Consider the following 19,672-nt stretch of genomic DNA (forward strand, 5'->3'; position numbering starts at 1 on the left):
TGCTCTTCATTTTCTCTGCTGCATTGGAGGAGAAAAATTAAATCCATTTATTTTATTTAATTAACTAATTTCCTCAATAGTTTCAGTGAAGTCATGGTGCTAGTCATAAAATACATAGGCTTCAGGAAGTCTTGAAGCAAAAAATAATACTGTGTAACCCAGCCCTGCATAGACTTACGCTTAGAACTGAAAGATAATTTAGAGATAACCTAACCCAGGATACACCAGGTAGTAGTAAGCCACCCACAAAGAATTTGCTCCTCTGTTTCAAGACATACAACAAATATAGGACACATTTTTGGAAAATACAAAGTGGGTAATGCCAAAGGGTTTTTTTGTTTTGTTTTGTTTTGTTATTTTTTGTCGTCAGGGCCTCACTGTGTAGTTCTGGCTGGCCTGGAGTCACAGTGTAGACCAGGCTGGTTTCAAATGCTCAATGATCCGCCTGCCTCTCAAGTGCTGGGATCAAAGGTTGTACCCCATTCCCAGACCTTTTTTTTTTTTAATTTAAAAAGCTTTATTTAACAGTTATAAACCTAGGTGAATTTAATTACACTGAAATTCTTATTCATTGTCTGGTTAGTAAATTATTGGCTTATGGTGACTCTGAATGTCACAGAATTGAGTTTCAACATAATACTTAAAGGATGCAGAACATTAGTTTCATATTCACATGAACATGGGACATGAATCTTGGAAGAATTTGCCTTTAAAATATATTGATCAAGGGGATGGAGCGAGCCATTAAGAGTGTGTGCTGCCCTTTCAGACGTGGGGAGTTTAGTTCTCAGGAATCCCTCTGAGCAGCTCACAGCCTCCTGTAGCTCCGGCTTCCATGGCTCCTACACCCTCTCCTGGAAGCCATGTGTACTATACCTGCTCCTTCATATGCTAAAAAAGAAAAAAAAAACCTTACATTTTTACATTTAAAAAATGTACCTTTTGATTTCAAAATCCATGAATTGAACAATCAGCGAAACTGTATTTCTAGTATAAGCTGCTTAGCAATTTTGCTTATTAAAACCAGCCCGGAGCTCAGTAGCTGTAGCTACTGACAGACAAAGCTGGATTTTGATACTCTCTTCTTTTGAAACCGGGGAGCTTTCATTTTCAATTTGCTATTATTATGACTTGCCTGGTGCTTGCTTCAATGAAATTTCCCTAAGTTCATCATTTCTTGAGATTTGTTTTCCTGCTACTCAGTAATATTTAGTTAGCGCTCTAGGAGAGACCATATATTGAAAAGGGAATTTTAGTTCTCGTGAGATTTTGCCGAAAAGAATGTTGTATTCTCTGAAGAACTTATGATTGAAAAGTTATGTGAACATCTTCTATGCTTTGGGGACTTAACTTACTGCATAACAACAAAGATTGCTCTCATTAGATAGAATTTTGGAAGTGCTTTTTGATTGTTATGCTTTGTGGCAAAGTTAATGTTCTTTGATAATATTTTCTATTGGATTTTGTCTAAAGCATTTTTCTAATTTTTTTGGGCATGTTCAAAACTAATGGATTGAATATTTTATTGTAAAAAATGTGATAAAATTATTGGTTGCTATTGTTCACAGAGAAAAATAGTAATAATATCATGAGCACTGTTTTAACTCATGTAAATATCACCATCTCTCTGATTGACACTGCTAAGTAGTGTGTGTGTGTGAGAGAGAGAGAGAGAGTGAGAAAGAGAAAGTTTGATTTATATGAAGACCCTGTAATAACTTGTATATAAAGTAACCCTTGAAAGACTTGAAATATTAAATTATTGGTCCCTAGATAGTAGATCCAATCATTGAAAAGTAATAGAATCATGAAAGCTCTAATTTAATTAGCAGACCAATCTGTTGATGGACTCATAATTTGATGACATTATCGGGAAGTGGTAGAAACTTTTTTTTTAAAGATTTATTTATTTATTTTATGTATATGAGTACACCATTGCTCTCTTCAGACATACCAGAAGAGGGCATCAGATCCCATTACAGATGGTTGTGAGCCACCATGTGGTTGCTGGGAATTGAACTCAGGACCTCTGGAAGAGCAGTCGTTGCTCCTAACCACTGAGCCATCTCTCCAGCCCGTGGTAGAAACTTTTGAAGTGGGGTTCTGTTAGAGAAAGTAGGTCACTAGGGTATAACCTTTGGGGGACAAGATTATGTTTTGCTCCAGACCCCTCTCTCCATATTCTGTTCTTGCTTATGGCTATAAAGTGAACATCCTCTTTTAACAAATGCTGGAGATAAAGTATTCAAAGATATGAGCCTATATGTGGGGGTTCTTCTCATTCTAACAGTACACCACACGAGAAAGCATATAATGTATGTACTCTGAATCTGTACCACCTTGTTGAATAGAATAGTTTTCAGATCCATCTATTTCCTGCAAAGTTCATAACTTTTCTATATTTAATTTTACTATTTTTAAGCATGTGTGTACGTGCAGGTGTGTGTATGTGCATGTGTGCAAGTGTATGCAGACACATGTGCACGTGTGGACAGTGTTCATAGAGACCAGAGGGCACAGATTCCTGGGTGGGACTGAAAGTATAGGCAGTTGTGAGCTTAGGGTGCCCAGAGCCTGAAGTTAGGTCCTCTAGAGGAGTATTTTGTGCTCTTTACTACTGCGCCATCTCTCCAGCCTCCAGTTTCATTTTTCTCTACAGCTGAGCAAAATCCTGTTGTTTGTGTATACCTTGTTTTCAGTAACCTCTCACCTGCTGACGGACACCCAGGATGCTCCTAGTTCTTTGCTGCTGTGGATAGTGCAGCACTAAATGTGGATGTGCCAATCTCTCTGTGGTAGGTTATAGTGCTTGGGTGTATACATAGGAGGGATATGGTGGGATCATTTGATAGTTCTAGCTTTGGTTTTTCAAGAAACTTTCATACTTACTTCTATAATGGCTGTGCTAACTTATAAAACCTACCATTGGTAGATAATTCGATTTTGAGTTAATGTCTGTTAGTCTTTGTTATCAGCTTTCTTGATAAAAGCTATTCTGACTGAGTGACAAATCCTAGTGGTTTTTTAAAAAAATATTTGTTTACCTATGTTTATAAGTATTTTGCCTACACATATTTCTGTGTACCACTTACTTGTGTGTCTGGTGTCCATGGAAGCCAGAAGAGGACAGCTAATCCCCTGAGCTAGAGTTACAGATGGTTGTATGATGCCATTTGGGTGCTTAACTCTATCTAACCTGGGTCCTCTGGAAGAGCAGTCAGTGCTCTTAACTGCTGGGCCATCGGTTCAGCTCTTTGAAGTAGTTTTTTTTTTTTTTTTCTTTTTAAAGTATTTTAAAAAAGATTTCTTAGATTCAAGGTGCCTAAAGCTTAGGAGAACTCCTCAGACTGTTAAATATAGCCAACTGAAGCCACATCAGTGCCCCTTACCAGAGTTCCTGAGGACTTAGGTGAGATCCATCTTCAAGCATTGTTGGTAAAGGAACAGTACTAGATCATATTAAGTGATGTAACCCAGACCCAGGAAACAAACATCTCGTGTTATCTCTCATCTGAGCTTCCTTGCTTCACATCGTCAGATACAAGTGTAACCCTCACCTCATCAAGGAGACCTCTCTCTGTAACAGATAGAGGCTGTTACAGAAAACACAACCAGTCAAGTGCAGAGCTGTGCAGCCCAGGCCCCAGGATACATGTACAACATAACTCCTGCACCTAAGACACTTATGAAGTCTTATTAACATGGCTGCCTAACCATGAGCTGAACAAGGGTGATGTCAAAAGGCATACTAATGTGGATGGGGGAGCTCCGGAGGCCGCAGCCCTACGTAAAGAACTGCAGGCAACTAAGGACTGCTGAGAGGGGGAGAGAGGGTCTTCTCCAGTGAAGAGCACACGGATCCGTTAGGCAGTACCAAAGGGTCAGTACTGTATTGCAAGTGCACGCACACACACACACACACACACACACACACACACACACACACTTATATATAACAGGATACAGTCTGTGCAGATGTATTTATGTATTTAGGAGCACACACATATTATGTAACAACAGGTAATGAGAATGGAGGCTGTGAATTTGATAGAGCATTGAGAGGCTCATGAGAAGGTCTAAGAAGGCAAAAGGAATGGAGACAATGATGTAATTATAATCCCAAAACTAAAAGCAATTGTTAAAAATGATTTAAAAATTTATTTTGACAGAATCATTACAGAAAACCAATCAAAATGCAGAGTTGTGAAATCCAACCTCAGCAGACACATCTATAGCCCAGCTCCTGTACCTTGAAGTCCTTTAGTAAGCCCTTCCCTGAAAGCTAAGGGGGATAAACACTTAAAAAAATGTATTAGCCACTTGTGTTTCTTCTTTCGAGAACTGTCTGTTCATGAGCCCATTTAATTTTGAAATCACACAGATCCACCTGCCACTACCTCCAGAGTCCTGGGATTAAAGGCTTGCTCTGCTCTGCCCAGTCTTGATGTTTAATTTTTGCAGGAAAGAACACATTTTGGAGACAAATTGAACTGAGTTTTAGTGCCATTCCCATGTCATAGCAGCTGTGTGACCTACAGTGATTATTCCTGTGGTCTGTTTGCTCATTTGTAAAATAGCACTAACAACTTTTATCATGTAGAGGTTTCAATGAACATTAAATACAATAATATATCAATATAATGGAGAATAAAATATTGTGCACACAATAGCCACTTGGAGCTAGAGTGATATTGATCAAAATAGACTTTGGAATAAAAATGTTGCAATAGGTACATAGGCATATCTTACAGTGACAGGGTAGAATCAGTGTATCATAAAAAGTGAAAATGTAAATAAATATTATTATAAGATAATACCTGTTTGCTAACATCTAGATAATTTAGTTAAAATAGGCAATTTTCTGGGAAGATAGAAACTACCAAAATAATTTAAAAGGAGACAGAAAACCAAGTAAGATGTTTAAATTTTTAATTAGGAAAACAATCTTAAAATGAAAAGCACAAGCTATATTGCTTCATTGGTAAATTCTAACCATTTGAGAAGATTTAATATAGCTTCTCTAAAAAACCAGAGAGAATAACTTTGTATTTCATTCTGTGGTTAGTGATACCACACTGGTAGCCAACCCAGGCACAGACACAAGAAAGCTACATACAGTAAGTAGCCTTTTTAATACAACTATAAAATTCTCAGCATGAGACCAGCAAACACAAGTTTTAGTAGAAGAAAAAAAGGAATTTTATACTACAATTCAGTGGAATTTATCCCTGAAATATGTCAAACAGACCACTATGTCTTAGGGTTCTTTCCATACTATACAAAAGAGGACATCATTTATTTATCTACCTATCATTTTAGATACTAGGTGTTGACCTCGTGCTAAATATATATTGGTGAAGGCAAAAATAACCCCCTCTTCATGAGGCTTCTTTGAGCTATACACATTGAAAACACAGCATTACTATGATATGGGCTAGGAAGCCTGTGATAAAAGAAGTTGACATAGCCAGGGTCTGAAGATAACTTTTCTGGAGTGGTAATTGAGCTAAGACCTGAATATGGAATCCTGATATACACACAGTAGCCCCTGACCCGGTTTTTGTGGTGCTGTGAATTGAACCCAGGATCTTGAGCACACGAGGCAGGCACTGTACATTCCTAACCATCAGAAACTCACTGTTAGCTTCGGTTAATGCTTTTAGTTATTTGAGACCGACTATAGTCCTACAATATTAAATGGGAGATTCTAGAAATGAAGAATCCCTAAGTTTGAATAAAAACATCATTCCACATCCTGCTGCCCAGGACACACGAGGCACCCATGTGTATACACTAGTTGCCTGTTAATCATTAGCATCCCCAGGGACCAGGAGGGATCATCATAATGTCACAGATGCCTGTGTTCAGGTAACCTTATTTCATTTAATTATTCCCCAAGCACAAGAGTGGTGATCCTGACAATTCAGATAGCTCCCCACTCACAACAGCTTCAAACTACAATCCTCTAAGTAAACAATGAAGGCAGAATAAGATACTTTGAAAGAAAAATCGATATTTTTAGAATAGTGCCTATGATTAAATTGTTCTATCTCACCTCTTGCTGTGCCTAATTTATAAACAACCTCTATCGTAGTTATATATGTACAGAAAAATATAGTATGCATTTGCCCAGTGCTGCCTGTGCTTCCTCCTGGACCTTGGAGCAGTTCCCCGTGGACAAGAGGGTTTCTGTGTTCTAAGGATGTAATTTTGTCCCACCGTATTTATCCTGTTTTGTATTTGTAAGCAGTCTGTCACTGCTAGTGAGAGATCTCATCAGCTTTTAAATAAGCTTATGTTTTCTCACAATAAAAAACAGCTCTTGTTTGACCTCTTCTCCATTTCAACTCTGTTTTCTTTTTTTCTCCTTCCCCTCTCACCACAGAAGGGTTTTCCTAAGTTTGTTTCTATTTCTTCATTTTATACAGTGGTTAGGAAAAAACAAAAAAACAGGCTTATCTCTTCTGCAACCTATTACAGTCTGGGTTACAGCTACATTGTAGCCAAAGACCGGCCGGCCGATCAACCGACCTTCCGACCGACCTACCTACCTACCTACCTTCCTTCCTTCCTTCCTTCCTTCCTTCCTTCCTTCCTTCCTTCCTTTCAACAATTTTTTATTAGATATTTTCTTCATTTACAATTCAAATGCTATCCCTTATAAGTCCCTTATACCCTCCCCCCACCCTGCTCCCCAACCCACCCACTCCCACTTCCTGGCCCTGGCATCCCCCTGTATTGGGGGCATAAAAATCTTTGCAAGACCAAGGGCCTCTCCTCCCAATGATGGCCAATTAGGCCATCTTCTGCTACATATGCAGCTAGAGACACAAGCTCAGGGTATTGGTTAGTTCATATTGTTGTTCCTCCTATAGGGTTGCAGACCCCTTCAGCTCCTTGGGTGCTTTCTCTAGTTCCTCCATTGAGGGCCCTGTGTTCCATCCAATAGATGACTGTGAGCATCCACTTCTGTATTTGCCAGGCACTGGCATAGTCTCACAAGAGACAGCTACATCAGGGTCATGTCAGCAAAATCTTGCTGGCATCTGCAATAGTGTCTGCGTTTGGTGGCTGATTATGGTATGGATCCCTGGATGGGGTAGGCCAAAGACATTTCTTTAAAGTCAGTAATGATGCCATGCCCAGTGGGCAGCTCTTAGTCCTTTTGCTTGGCCTTTTTGTAGCAAGGAGCACAATTGAAACTCTCCGTCAAACATTCTTTCCATGATGTGACACTTTCCAGTTTTCCCCTTTCTTCTTCTGAGTTGGCTAGAGATGCCAGAGTTCCTGAAGACTGTCTGGGCTCTTTCCCCTCCCCAGCAAACACACTAACGGTGAGTCTTAGACAGCGCCTCTAAGTGATTCCCATATGCACCCCTGGCTCTGCGGTAGTGGCTGTCAGACAGGTAGCTGCCTGTCACAAAACTGCTCATTTTCACATATTCGCTTAAGACCTGTTACCAGGCACCAAGCTGGGGCCAGGGACTGGCCTTCCCTGAAATTTGAGCAAACACTGAATTCTTTACTCTCCCTGCCAACTCTGAGCAGGCACGCAAGCAAACAAGCAAGAAAGGCAGAGAACAGCAGCCTCGGTGGCCTCGGTCATTCCCACCCAGCACCGAGATCCACCCAGTTCCTGTAGTTGAATCCTTAGTCTTCATCTTGATTCCTCCTTTTATTTGTGTGTGAGTGTGTGTGTGTGTGTGTGTGAGTGTGTGTGTGTGTGAGTGTGTGTGTGTGTGTGTGTGTGTGGTGGAGTCCAGCCAGTGCCGTGTAACCCACTGTGGAGTGGCTGGGTGTTCCACCTACGTTGTATCTGGTATTCCCCCTTCACTGCTAATACCATCGCTTGACTTCTGCGCTCTGCTTGTTGGTTCCGACTGCATTCACTCTTGCATTCTGACAGCTTGCCATGTGGCTGCAGGCAGGGTCTTAAAAAGAGTATTGTGGAGTTTTTCTGTCTCAGTTTAAAAATAGTTTTTATTCATTTTTGTGCATGTGATGTATGCACATATGCCCACACATACATGTATGCATACTCACCCAAGCACACGCGAGTGGTGGCCGAAGGCCAACAGTGTGTGATATTCTTCATGCTCTGCAGCATATCTTTTGGGACAGGGTCCTTATCGAACCTGAAGCTTGTGGATTTGATCTTGCATTCCTGAGATGTTCCTGTCTCTGCTTCCCCAGTGGTGAGATCATGGCTGTATGTATGGTGATACGTGGGTTCCACATGGGTTCTAGGGATCTACATTCAGGCCGCCATGCATGTGCAGTGAGCACTTTCCCCGATCGAGCCATCCCTCCAGTCTCCTGTTTCAATTTTATTGTCATCAAATGTTTATCTCTTGTTATAACATTACTTTGAGGATAGAAAGGTTTGTATGTACAAAGTACGTAGGAAGTGTGCAGCACTAAGTTCTCAGTACATAACGTCTAAGACTTTGTATAGTTGCACATTTGACCAAGTAAAATGTATATGTCAGAGTCTATTAGTAATGGGTTTGAATTGGGCAATTAATGTCTTGTTGAGACTTAATTACGCTATATAAATTCACAGTAAAATCTTGAGCTACTATAGTATGTAACCTTATTATCTATGCTTTTTTCTCCTTAATGAAAAGGCTAAGAAGCACCAGGCCTTCCTAGTGGAGACATGCGAGAATAACGTGAGAGAACTGGAATCCATCTTGGGCAGCTTTAGCGTGTCAGCGCAGTGGACATCAGGTTAGTTGGAGGTGTAAGCTGACAGATGCATCTGTCAGTGCTCGGAAGTCACTCCAGTTTGGGAATTCTGCAGATGCCTCTGACAGTCCCTCATCTCAACAGGCTTTGATTTGATGACATGATAAGAGCGGTTCTCACAGCAGTCAGCTGGCCTGGCTGCCTGGGAAAGGGTGACGGAGTGAGGGCCTGCTGCTGTCCTCTCAGACTTGATTTACAAGTGGTGAAGTCTGTGTGGTTGGACAGACAAGGGCTTCCTTGCTGTGTTCTGAATCCAACCGAGAGAAGAGTCCTTACAGTATACCTGCAAGGGGAACAGATGTTTCCATCAAACTGAGCCAAATTCTGAGGCAACCTTCAGCAACTTAAAGGTCACGCATTCAAAAGGTTATGCAGGACACAGACTGTAGGAGTGTGTGTTCTATACCGTTGCTTTCTAAGCCCATCTCCTCATGTACATATATGCACTCTGGAGATAGTAGTGCTTAGCTAAATTAATTTTGATTTCATATTAACCCACTTGAACAGACTGAAGAACTTACAATATTGGGTAGAAATGCTTTGGGAACTACTAACAAACCATGTTTACAATATCTACTATCTTATTTTTTTGTGGTTTTGCATCTTGTATGCTTACAGTGGCTTGAAGTTGAAACTTTTATTTTTCTGTTTTCTTTTGCCTCAATTTTTTTAGTTGTTTTTATGATGTGATTATATTTTTAAGGACATAAAATTAAATCCCCTTATACATATATTTGAAGGTAATTGAAAGTGGTTTGGCAAGGGAGCTTTTTGGGGGGTGGGGACAGTGGGTTTTAAGACAAGGGTTCTTCGTGTAGCTCAGGCTGTCATAGAACTATAGAACTCACTCTGTAGACCAGGCTGGCCCCAAACTCAGAGATCTACCTGCCTCTGCTGCCTGATTCAAGGCATGGGCCACCCTGAGCTGGTGAGAAGGGACTGCTTTAGGAAATGGAATTTTGGGGAAGTTTGTTGCCCTGGAGCCAGTGAAAGGATCTGATAGGAGCCAGTGCTCTAGCTCGGGGCCTGCGGATCTTGCAGCTGCTAAGCTGTTAGACATGCACTATGCACGGAAGCATTTTCAGTCTGCGGGTATATTTCATGCCTTTAGCTGTGATTTTATTAAGTTCACATGTAACTTTTTATTCTTATTTTTAGTAATGATTTAAAATAAAAATTATGGGGTCTGGAGAGATGGCTCAGAGGCTGAGAGCCTTGGTTGCTCTTCCAGAAGACTTAGGTTCAGTTCCGTGCAACCACATGGTAACCAACAGCTACCCTTGACTCCAGTTCTGCTTATAGGAACTGGAAAAGGAAAAACAAATCTTTTTTTTTTTTTTTTTCATTTTTTTTTATTAGGTATTTAGCTCATTTACATTTCCAATGCTATACCAAAAGTCCCCCTTACCCACCCACCCCCACTCCCCTACCCACCCACTCCCCCCCTTTGGCCCTGGCGTTCCCCTGTACCGGGGCACACAAAGTCTGCGTGTCCAATGGGCCTCTCTTTCCAGTGATGGCCGACTAGGCCATCTTTTGATACATATGCAGCTAGAGTCAAGAGCTCAGGGGTACTGGTTAGTTCATAATGTTGTTCCACCTATAGGGTTGAAGATCCCTTTAGCTCCTTGGGTACTTTCTCTAGCTCCTCCATTGGGAGCCCTGTGATCCATCCATTAGCTGACTGTGAGCATCCACTTCTGTGTTTGCTAGGCCCCGGCATAGTCTCACAAGAGACAGCTACATCTGGGTCCTTTCGATAAAATCTTGCTAGTATATGCAATGGTGTCAGCGTTTGGATGCTGATTATGGGGTGGATCCCTGGATATGGCAGTCTCTACATGGTCCATCCTTTCATCTCAGCTCCAAACTTTGTTTCTGTAACTCCTTCCATGGGTGTTTTGTTCCCACTTCTAAGGAGGGGCATAGTGTCCACACTTCAGTCTTCATTTTTTTTGAGTTTCATGTGTTTAGGAAATTGTATCTTATATCGTGGGTATCCTAGGTTTTGGGCTAGTATCCACTTATCAGTGAGTACATATTGTGTGAGTTCCTTTGTGATTGTGTTACCTCACTCAGGATGATGCTCTCCAGGTCCATCCATTTGGCTAGGAATTTCATAAATTCATTCTTTTTAATAGCTGAGTAGTACTCCATTGTGTAGATGTACCACATTTTCTGTATCCATTCCTCTGTTGAGGGGCATCTGGGTTCTTTCCAGTTTCTGGCTATTATAAATAAGGCTGCTATGAACATAGTGGAGCATGTGTCCTTCTTACCAGTTGGGGCTTCTTCTGGATATATGCCCAGGAGAGGTATTGCTGGATCCTCCGGTAGTACTATGTCCAATTTTCTGAGGAACCGCCAGACTGATTTCCAGAGTGGTTGTACAAGCCTGCAATCCCACCAACAATGGAGGAGTGTTCCTCTTTCTCCACATCCTCGCCAGCATCTGCTGTCACCTGAATTTTTGATCTTAGCCATTCTCACTGGTGTGAGGTGGAATCTCAGGGTTGTTTTGATTTGCATTTCCCTGATGATTAAGGATGTTGAACATTTTTTCAGGTGCTTCTCTGCCATTCGGTATTCCTCAGGTGAGAATTCTTTGTTCAGTTCTGAGCCCCATTTTTTAAGGGGGTTATTTGATTTTCTGAGGTCCACCTTCTTGAGTTCTTTATATATGTTGGATATTAGTCCCCTATCTGATTTAGGATAGGTAAAGATCCTTTCCCAGTCTGTTGGTGGTCTTTTTGTCTTATAGACAGTGTCTTTTGCCTTGCAGAAACTTTGGAGTTTCATTAGGTCCCATTTGTCAATTCTCGATCTTACAGCACAAGCCATTGCTGTTCTGTTCAGGAATTTTTCCCCTGTGCCCATATCTTCAAGGCTTTTCCCCACTTTCTCCTCTATAAGTTTCAGTGTCTCTGGTTTTATGTGAAGTTCCTTGATCCACTTAGATTTGACCTTAGTACAAGGAGATAAGGATGGATCGATTCGCATTCTTCTACATGATAACAACCAGTTGTGCCAGCACCAATTGTTGAAAATGCTGTCTTTCTTCCACTGGATGGTTTTGGCTCCCTTGTCGAAGATCAAGTGACCATAGGTGTGTGGGTTCATTTCTGGGTCTTCAATTCTATTCCATTGGTCCACTTGTCTGTCTCTATACCAGTACCATGCAGTTTTTATCACAATTGCTCTGTAGTAAAGCTTTAGGTCAGGCATGGTGATTCCATCAGAGGTTCTTTTATCCTTGAGAAGAGTTTTTGCTATCCTCGGTTTTTTGTTATTCCAGATGAATTTGCAAATTGCTCCTTCTAATTCGTTGAAGAATTGAGTTGGAATTTTAATGGGGATTGCATTGAATCTGTAGATTGCTTTTGGCAAGATAGCCATTTTTACAATGTTGGTCCTGCCAATCCATGAGCATGGGAGATCTTTCCATCTTCTGAGATCTTCTTTAATTTCTTTCTTCAGGGACTTGAAGTTTTTATCATACAGATCTTTCACTTCCTTCGTTAGAGTCACGCCGAGATATTTTATATTATTTGTGGCTATTGAGAAGGGTGTTGTTTCCCTAATTTCTTTCTCAGCCTGTTTATTCTTTGTGTAGAGAAAGGCCATTGACTTGTTTGAGTTAATTTTATATCCAGCTACTTCACCGAAGCTGTTTATCAGGTTTAGGAGTTCTCTGTTGGAATTTTTAGGGTCACTTATATATACTATCATATCATCTGCAAAAAGTGATATTTTGACTTCCTCTTTTCCAATTTGTATCCCCTTGATCTCCTTTTGTTGTCGAATTGCTCTGGCTAATACTTCAAGTACTATGTTGAAAAGGTAGGGAGAAAGTGGGCAGCCTTGTCTAGTCCCTGATTTTAGTGGGATTGCTTCCAGCTTCTCTCCATTTACTTTGATGTTGGCTACTGGTTTGCTGTAGATTGCTTTTATCATGTTTAGGTATTGGCCTTGAATTCCTGATCTTTCCAGAACTTTTATCATGAATGGGTGTTGGATCTTGTCAAATGCTTTTTCTGCATCTAACGAGATGATCATGTGGTTTTTGTCTTTGAGTTTGTTTATATAATGGATTACATTGATGGATTTTCGTATATTAAACCATCCCTGCATCCCTGGAATAAAACCTACTTGGTCAGGATGGATGATTGCTTTAATGTGTTCTTGGATTCGGTTAGCGAGAATTTTATTAAGGATTTTTGCATCGATGTTCATAAGAGAAATTGGTCTGAAGTTCTCTATCTTTGTTGGATCTTTCTGTGGTTTAGGTATCAGAGTAATAGTGGCTTCATAAAATGAGTTGGGTAGAATACCTTCTACTTCTATCTTGTGAAAAAGTTTGTGCAGAACTGGAGTTAGATCTTCTTTGAAGGTCTGATAGAACTCTGCACTAAACCCGTCTGGTCCTGGGCTTTTTTTGGCTGGGAGACTATTAATAACTGCTTCTATTTCTTTAGGGGATATGGGACTGTTTAGAAGGTCAACTTGATCCTGATTCAACTTTGGTACCTGGTATCTGTCCAGAAATTTGTCCATTTCGTCCAGGTTTTCCAGTTTTGTTGAGTATAGCCTTTTGTAGAAGGATCTGATGGTGTTTTGGATTTCTTCAGGATCTGTTGTTATGTCTCCCTTTTCATTTCTGATTTTGTTAATTAGGATTTTGTCCCTGTGCCCTCTAGTGAGTCTAGCTAAGGGTTTATCTATCTTGTTGATTTTCTCAAAGAACCAACTCCTCGTTTGGTTAATTCTTTGAATAGTTCTTCTTGTTTCCACTTGGTTGATTTCACCCCTGAGTTTGATTATTTCCTGCCGTCTACTCCTCTTGGGTGAATTTGCTTCCTTTTTTTCTAGAGCTTTTAGATGTGTTGTCAAGCTGCTAGTATGTGCTCTCTCCCGTTTTTTCTTGAAGGCACTCATAGCTATGAGTTTCCCTCTTATAAATGCTTTCATTGTGTCCCAAAGGTTTGGGTACGTTGTGGCTTCATTTTCATTAAACTCTAAAAAGTCTTTAATTTCTTTCTTTATTCCTTCCTTGACCAAGGTATCATTGAGAAGAGTGTTGTTCAGTTTCCATGTGAATGTTGGCTTTCTGTTATTTATTTTGTTATTGAAGATCAGCCTTAGTGCATGGTGATCTGATAGGATACATGGGACAATTTCAATATTTTTGAATCTGTTGAGGCCTGATTTGTGACCTATTATGTGGTCAATTTTGGAGAAGGTACCATGAGGTGCTGAGAAGAAGGTATATCCTTTTGTTTTAGGGTAAAATGTTCTGTAGATATCTGTCAGATCCATTTGTTTCATCACTTCTGTTAGTTTCAGTGTGTCCCTGTTTAGTTTCTGTTTCCATGATCTGTCCATTGGTGAAAGTGGTGTGTTGAAGTCTCCCACTATTATTGTGTGAGGCGCAATGTGTGCTTTGAGCTTTACTAAAGTTTCTTTAGTGAATGTGGCTGCTCTTGTATTTGGAGCATAGATATTCAGAATTGAGAGTTCCTCTTGGAGGATTTTACCTTTGATGAGAATGAAGTGTCCCTCCTTGTCTTTTTTGATGACTTTGGGTTGGAAGTCAATCTTATCAGATATTAGGATGGCTACTCCTGCTTGTTTCTTCATACCATTTGCTTGGAAAATTGTTTTCCAGCCTTTCATTCTGAGGTAGTGTCTATCTTTTTCTCTGAGATGAGTTTCCTGTAAGCAGCAAAATGTTGGGTCTTGTTTGTGTAGCCAGTTTGTTAGTCTATGTCTTTTTATTGGCGAGTTGAGACCATTGATGTTAAGAGATATTAAGGAAAAGTAATTGTTGCTTCCTGTTATTTTAGTTGTTAAAGGTGGCATTCTGTTCTTGTGGCTGTCTTCTTTTAGGTTTGTTGAGGGATTACCTTCTTGTTTTTTCTAGGGCGTTGTTCCCGTTCTTGTATTGGTTTTTTTCTGTTATTATCCTTTGAAGGGCTGGATTCGTGGAGAGATAATGCGTGAATTTGGTTTTGTCGTGGAATACTTTGGTTTCTCCCTCTATGATAATTGAGAGTTTGGCTGGGTATAGTAGCCTGGGCTGCAGTTTGTGTTCTCTTAGTGTCTGTATAACATCTGTCCAGGCTCTTCTGGCTTTCATAGTCTCTGGTGAAAAATCTGGTGTAATTCTGATAGGCTTGCCTTTATATGTTACTTGACCTTTTTCCCTTACTGCTTTTAGTATTCTATCTTTATTTAGTGCATTTGATGTTCTGATTATTATGTGTCGGGAGGAATTTCTTTTCTGGTCCAGTCTATTTGGAGTTCTGTAGGCTTCTTGTATGTTCATATGCATCTCATTCTTTAGATTTGGGAAGTTTTCTTCAATAATTTTGTTGAAGATGTTTGCTGGACCTTTGAGTTGAAAATCTTCATTCTCATCCACTCCTATTATCCGTACGTTTGGTCTTCTTATTGTGTCCTGGATTTCCTGGATATTTTGAGTTAGGATCTTTTTGCATTTTCCATTTTCTTTGATTGTTGTGCCGATATTCTCTATGGAATCTTCTGCACCTGAGATTCCCTCTTCCATCTCTTGTATTCTGTTGCTGATGCTCAAATCTATGGTTCCAGATTTCTTTCCTAGGGTTTCTATCTCTAGTGTTGCCTCGCTTTGAGTTTTCTTTATTGTGTCTACTTCCCTTTTTAGGTCTAGTATGGTTTTGTTCATTTCCATCACCTGTTTGTATGTTTTTTCCTCTTTTTCTGTAAGGACTTCTACCTGTTTGATTGTGTTTTCCTGTTTTTCTTTAAGGACTTGTAACTCTTTAGCAGTGTTCTCCTGTATTTCTTTAAGTGATTTATTAAAGTCCTTCTTGATGTCCTCTACCATCATCATGAGATATGCTTTTAAATCTAGGTCTAGGTTTTCGGGTGTGTTGGGGTGCCCTGGACTGGGCGAAGTGGGAGTGCTGGGTTCTGATGATGGTGAGTGGTCTTGGTTCCTGTTAGTAGGATTCCTACGTTTACCTTTCGCCATCTGGTAATCTCTGGAGTTAGTAGTTATAGTTGACTCTGTTTAGAGATTGTTCTTCTGGTGATTCTGTTACCGTCTATCAGCAGACCTGGGAGACAGATTCTCTCCTCTGAGTTTCAGTGCTCAGAGCACTCTCTGCTGGCAAGCTCTCTTACAGGGAAGGTGCGCAGATATCTTGTATTTGGATCTCCTCCTGGCCGAAGAAGAAGGCCCAAAACAGGACCTTTCTCAGACACTGTGTTGCTTTGGCAGTTCCCAGGTGGTACAGACTCTCACCTAAGCAGACTAAATTCCTAAGTTCCTTGGAGTCCCGGGACCAAGATGGCGACCGCTGCTGCTGTGGCTTAGGTCGCCTCCCCAGCCGGGCGGGCACCTGTCCTCTGGTCCGGAAGGTGGCCGGCTGTCCCCGGCCCACACAGGGTGCTGCCTCAGCGCCTCTGTGCTTCTGCCTGTTCCAGAAGCTGTCAGGTTCTCTGGCGCACCCTCTCACCTGTTCAGACTAATTTCCTAAGTTCGGCGGGTCCCGGACCAAGATGGCGACCGCTGCTGCTGTGGCTTAGGCCGCCTCCCCAGCCGGGTGGGCACCTGTCCTCTGGTCCCGAAGGTGGCCGGCTGTCCCCGGCCCACGCAGGGTGCTGCCTCAGCGCCTCTGTGCTTCCGCCTGTTCCAGAAGCTGTCAGGTTCTCTGGCGCACCCTCTCACCTGTTCAGACTAATTTCCTAAGTTCGGCGGGTCCCGGACCAAGATGGCGACCGCTGCTGCTGTGGCTTAGGCCGCCTCCCCAGCCGGGTGGGCACCTGTCCTCTGGTCCCGAAGGTGGCCGGCTGTCCCCGGCCCACGCAGGGTGCTGCCTCAGCGCCTCTGTGCTTCCGCCTGTTCCAGAAGCTGTCAGGTTCTCTGGCGCACCCTCTCACCTGTTCAGACTAATTTCCTAAGTTCGGCGGGTCCCGGACCAAGATGGCGACCGCTGCTGCTGTGGCTTAGGCCGCCTCCCCAGCCGGGCGGGCACCTATCCTCCGGTCCGGAAGGTGGCCGGCTGTCCCTGGCCCACACAGGGTGCTGCCTCAGCGCCTCTGTGTTTCTGCTTGTTCCAGAAGCTGTCAGGTTCTCTGGCGCACCCTCTCACCTGTTCAGACTAATTTCCTAAGTTCGGCGGGTCCCGGACCAAGATGGCGACCGCTGCTGCTGTGGTTTAGGTCGCCTCCCCAGCCGGGCGGGCACCTGTCCTCCGGTCCGGAAGGTGGCCGGCTGTCCCCGGCCCACACAGGGTGCTGCCTCAGCCCCTCTGTGCTTCTGCCTGTTCCAGAGGCTGTCAGGTTCTCTGGCGCACCCTCTCACCTGTTCAGACTAATTTCCTAAGTTCGGCGGGTCTCGGACCAAGATGGCGACCGGAAAAACAAATCTTAAAAGAATTAAAGTGTGTGTGTGCATACACACACACACACACACACACACACACACACACACACACACACACACACACACACACTCGCACACCACAGCATGTCAGTGGAAGTCAGAAAACAGCTTGTGTAATTTGAGTTCTCTTTCTCCCATGTGGGTCCCAGGGATAGAACTCAGGTGGTCAGTGGCCAGTGCTTTTCCGCTAATTCTTCTTACTGGCACCAGTATCTGTATTTTTAAACCTCAGATTGCTCACATGTGTACACACTACACGTTATGGGAGATGCATTGCCAGGCGTGGACCGTGCCCTTGGCTAATGATTCTTGGGTTGGTATAGAGGCACCGTTGTGTCAGTAGTTGGTGACAGTCACTTGCTGTTGGCCGTGGCGGAGGCATTCTCCTTTGGTGCATGTTTAGCCTTGTGCTTTGTGAAGCTGACCCCCATCGCTTGGGCTCCTTTGCCTTCTGGCTTCTCAGTAAGTTTGGACAGTGGGTTCCAATAGGAGATTTAAGAGGTTGGGAGAAGACAGTCAGGACATTATTTCCGCTCATGCTCAGTGTGGGTCCACCCGTGAAGTAGCTTTCAGTATCTGCACCTCAGACCAGGTGGATCCTATTTCATAGCTGGCTCTTTCCAGAGTGAGGTGACAGGGTACTTTCCTCTTGACCCTCTAGGCTTGGATATGGAGTTGGTTTTGCACTTGTCTGTTTTGGTCTGTCATGATGTGGTGTTGACTCTGTGACTGCCTACCTTCCTGTCATTAGTTTCATTAATAGATTCTCCTCTATGAGCTGTTGTGAGGGAGCCATTTCTCACAGACTCACATACTGACTTAGGACCTGCCTCATCCCTGTGTTGTTCTTACAGTAGATTCTGTTTCAACTTATCCTAGTTCAGGTTGAATTGCTGTTGTGTATTTTCTTCAATCTGTTTTTATCCTTGATATGTTTTTAGCTGCAATTTTATTAAATCATTACATAGCCTTCTTTGTTTTTCATTTAAATATTCAACATTAAAATGAAGTAGTTGCTTATTAGATGTTGAGCTGTTCTCAGTAATTGCTGTCAAATATTAGGTAATTCTGTTGTTTAATTAAAGTGAAATGATTGAAAATTATTATGAGGAATTAATCTTAGTCCAGCTCTGACAGTAGTTGCTCAGTGTTTGGGTTTTGTGCTTGCATATACTAGGAAGCTTTCTGAACCGTGAGTTTGTCTTCAGATAGCAGGTGATCAGTGTTTGAGTTAGTCCAGGAGTGCTTAGGACTTTACGTACACAGAGCATACCTTTATTTTCTCACCAGTGTGGCACTTACACCCCATTTCCTGAGGTCTCCTGCACTGCTCTGCCTGAGCACTGCTCTCCGTGCTCCCATTCATGCTCCTTTCAGTCCTCTTTCTTGACTGTCAGGATGATGAGTGAACATGGAAGCTCTAAACTTTCAATTAGAAGATGAGTCGGTTTTGGGGCTCCCAACCTGTAGCATCATAACTCTGGTTAATAATAGTCCACTGTATATTATATTACAAAGTTGTGAAGAGATTAGACTGTAATGTGTCCTTGCTGCCCTCCCCAGCCCACAAAGTAGTCATTATATACAATGATGGATGTGTTAATTAACTCGATTGTGAGAATCACTTCCCAGTGTGAATATACAGCAAACCATTTATTGCATGAATTCGTAGTCAATTATTCTTCAATAAGGCCAGAAGAGGACAGCAGAAACACTTGTGAGAGCATGGGTTTCCTTTGCTCCAAACTGCCCAGGCTTTGCATATGATGTAGAAGCCAGAATCCTAGCAGTGGTCAGCTTCTATCTCTCTCATCTACTGACCTCACTTGCTGTTAATCCCCCTGCCTGGGTTCTGGGCCTCTGTCTTCTTCTCTGCTCTTGAGCACACCAAGCATTCTCATCTTAGGCTTTACAATGGACACTCTTTCTAGATGGATGGCTATTATTGTTGCTGTTGCTGTTTTCGTGGTGCATACCTGCATAGCCCCTTTCTACTGTCCTCGAGCCCATGTTCAAGTGTCCCTGAAACTTACCCTCTGCATAGTTTCATTTTTTTTGTGTGCCAGAGCACTTATTATTGTCACACATTTGTGACACACTCTTTACTGCATTTCTTACCATATCTAAGTTGTCTAGATTCACTAATGTATAGGGTAATATATGGTATAAAGTAGTCACGTGGAAGCTAATGACTATGACTAAAAACATAAGTGTTTTTAGAGAATGCTGAAGTCTGTTTAAATTTTTTGATTTTTGTTTTGTTTTAGACAGGGTCTTGATACATAGTCCTGGATGGTCTCGAACTTGCTATACAGACCAGGTTGGCTTTGAACTCACAGAGATCTACCTGCCTCTGCCTCCTGAGTGCTGGGTTTAAAGGTGTACAACAGCATGGCTGGCTTTGTTTTACATTTTAATTTCTGTAGCTATCAGTGAAGTCATGAAGTATTCTAAATTATGGTAGTCTCTGGGAGCTTGTGGTAGTCACCAGAA

General features: G+C 42.0%; 1 protein-coding gene across 7 annotated transcripts in view; it reads left to right on the forward strand.

Annotated features, from left to right (window-relative positions):
• Positions 1-19,672, forward strand: part of Ccdc171 (coiled-coil domain containing 171) — a 340,735-nt gene that overhangs the window by 101,604 nt on the left and 219,459 nt on the right. For all 7 annotated transcript variants that reach the window (XM_006537992.3, XM_006537991.3, NM_001355378.1 and 4 more), the window contains one exon: positions 8,628-8,730. In XM_006537992.3, coding sequence (XP_006538055.1) covers positions 8,628-8,730 — 103 coding nt within the window. The remainder of the gene's footprint in view (positions 1-8,627; positions 8,731-19,672) is intronic.

The sequence above is a fragment of the Mus musculus genome, chromosome 4 (genome assembly GCF_000001635.26).
Source record: "Mus musculus strain C57BL/6J chromosome 4, GRCm38.p6 C57BL/6J".
NCBI classification, from domain to species: domain Eukaryota; kingdom Metazoa; phylum Chordata; class Mammalia; order Rodentia; family Muridae; genus Mus; species Mus musculus.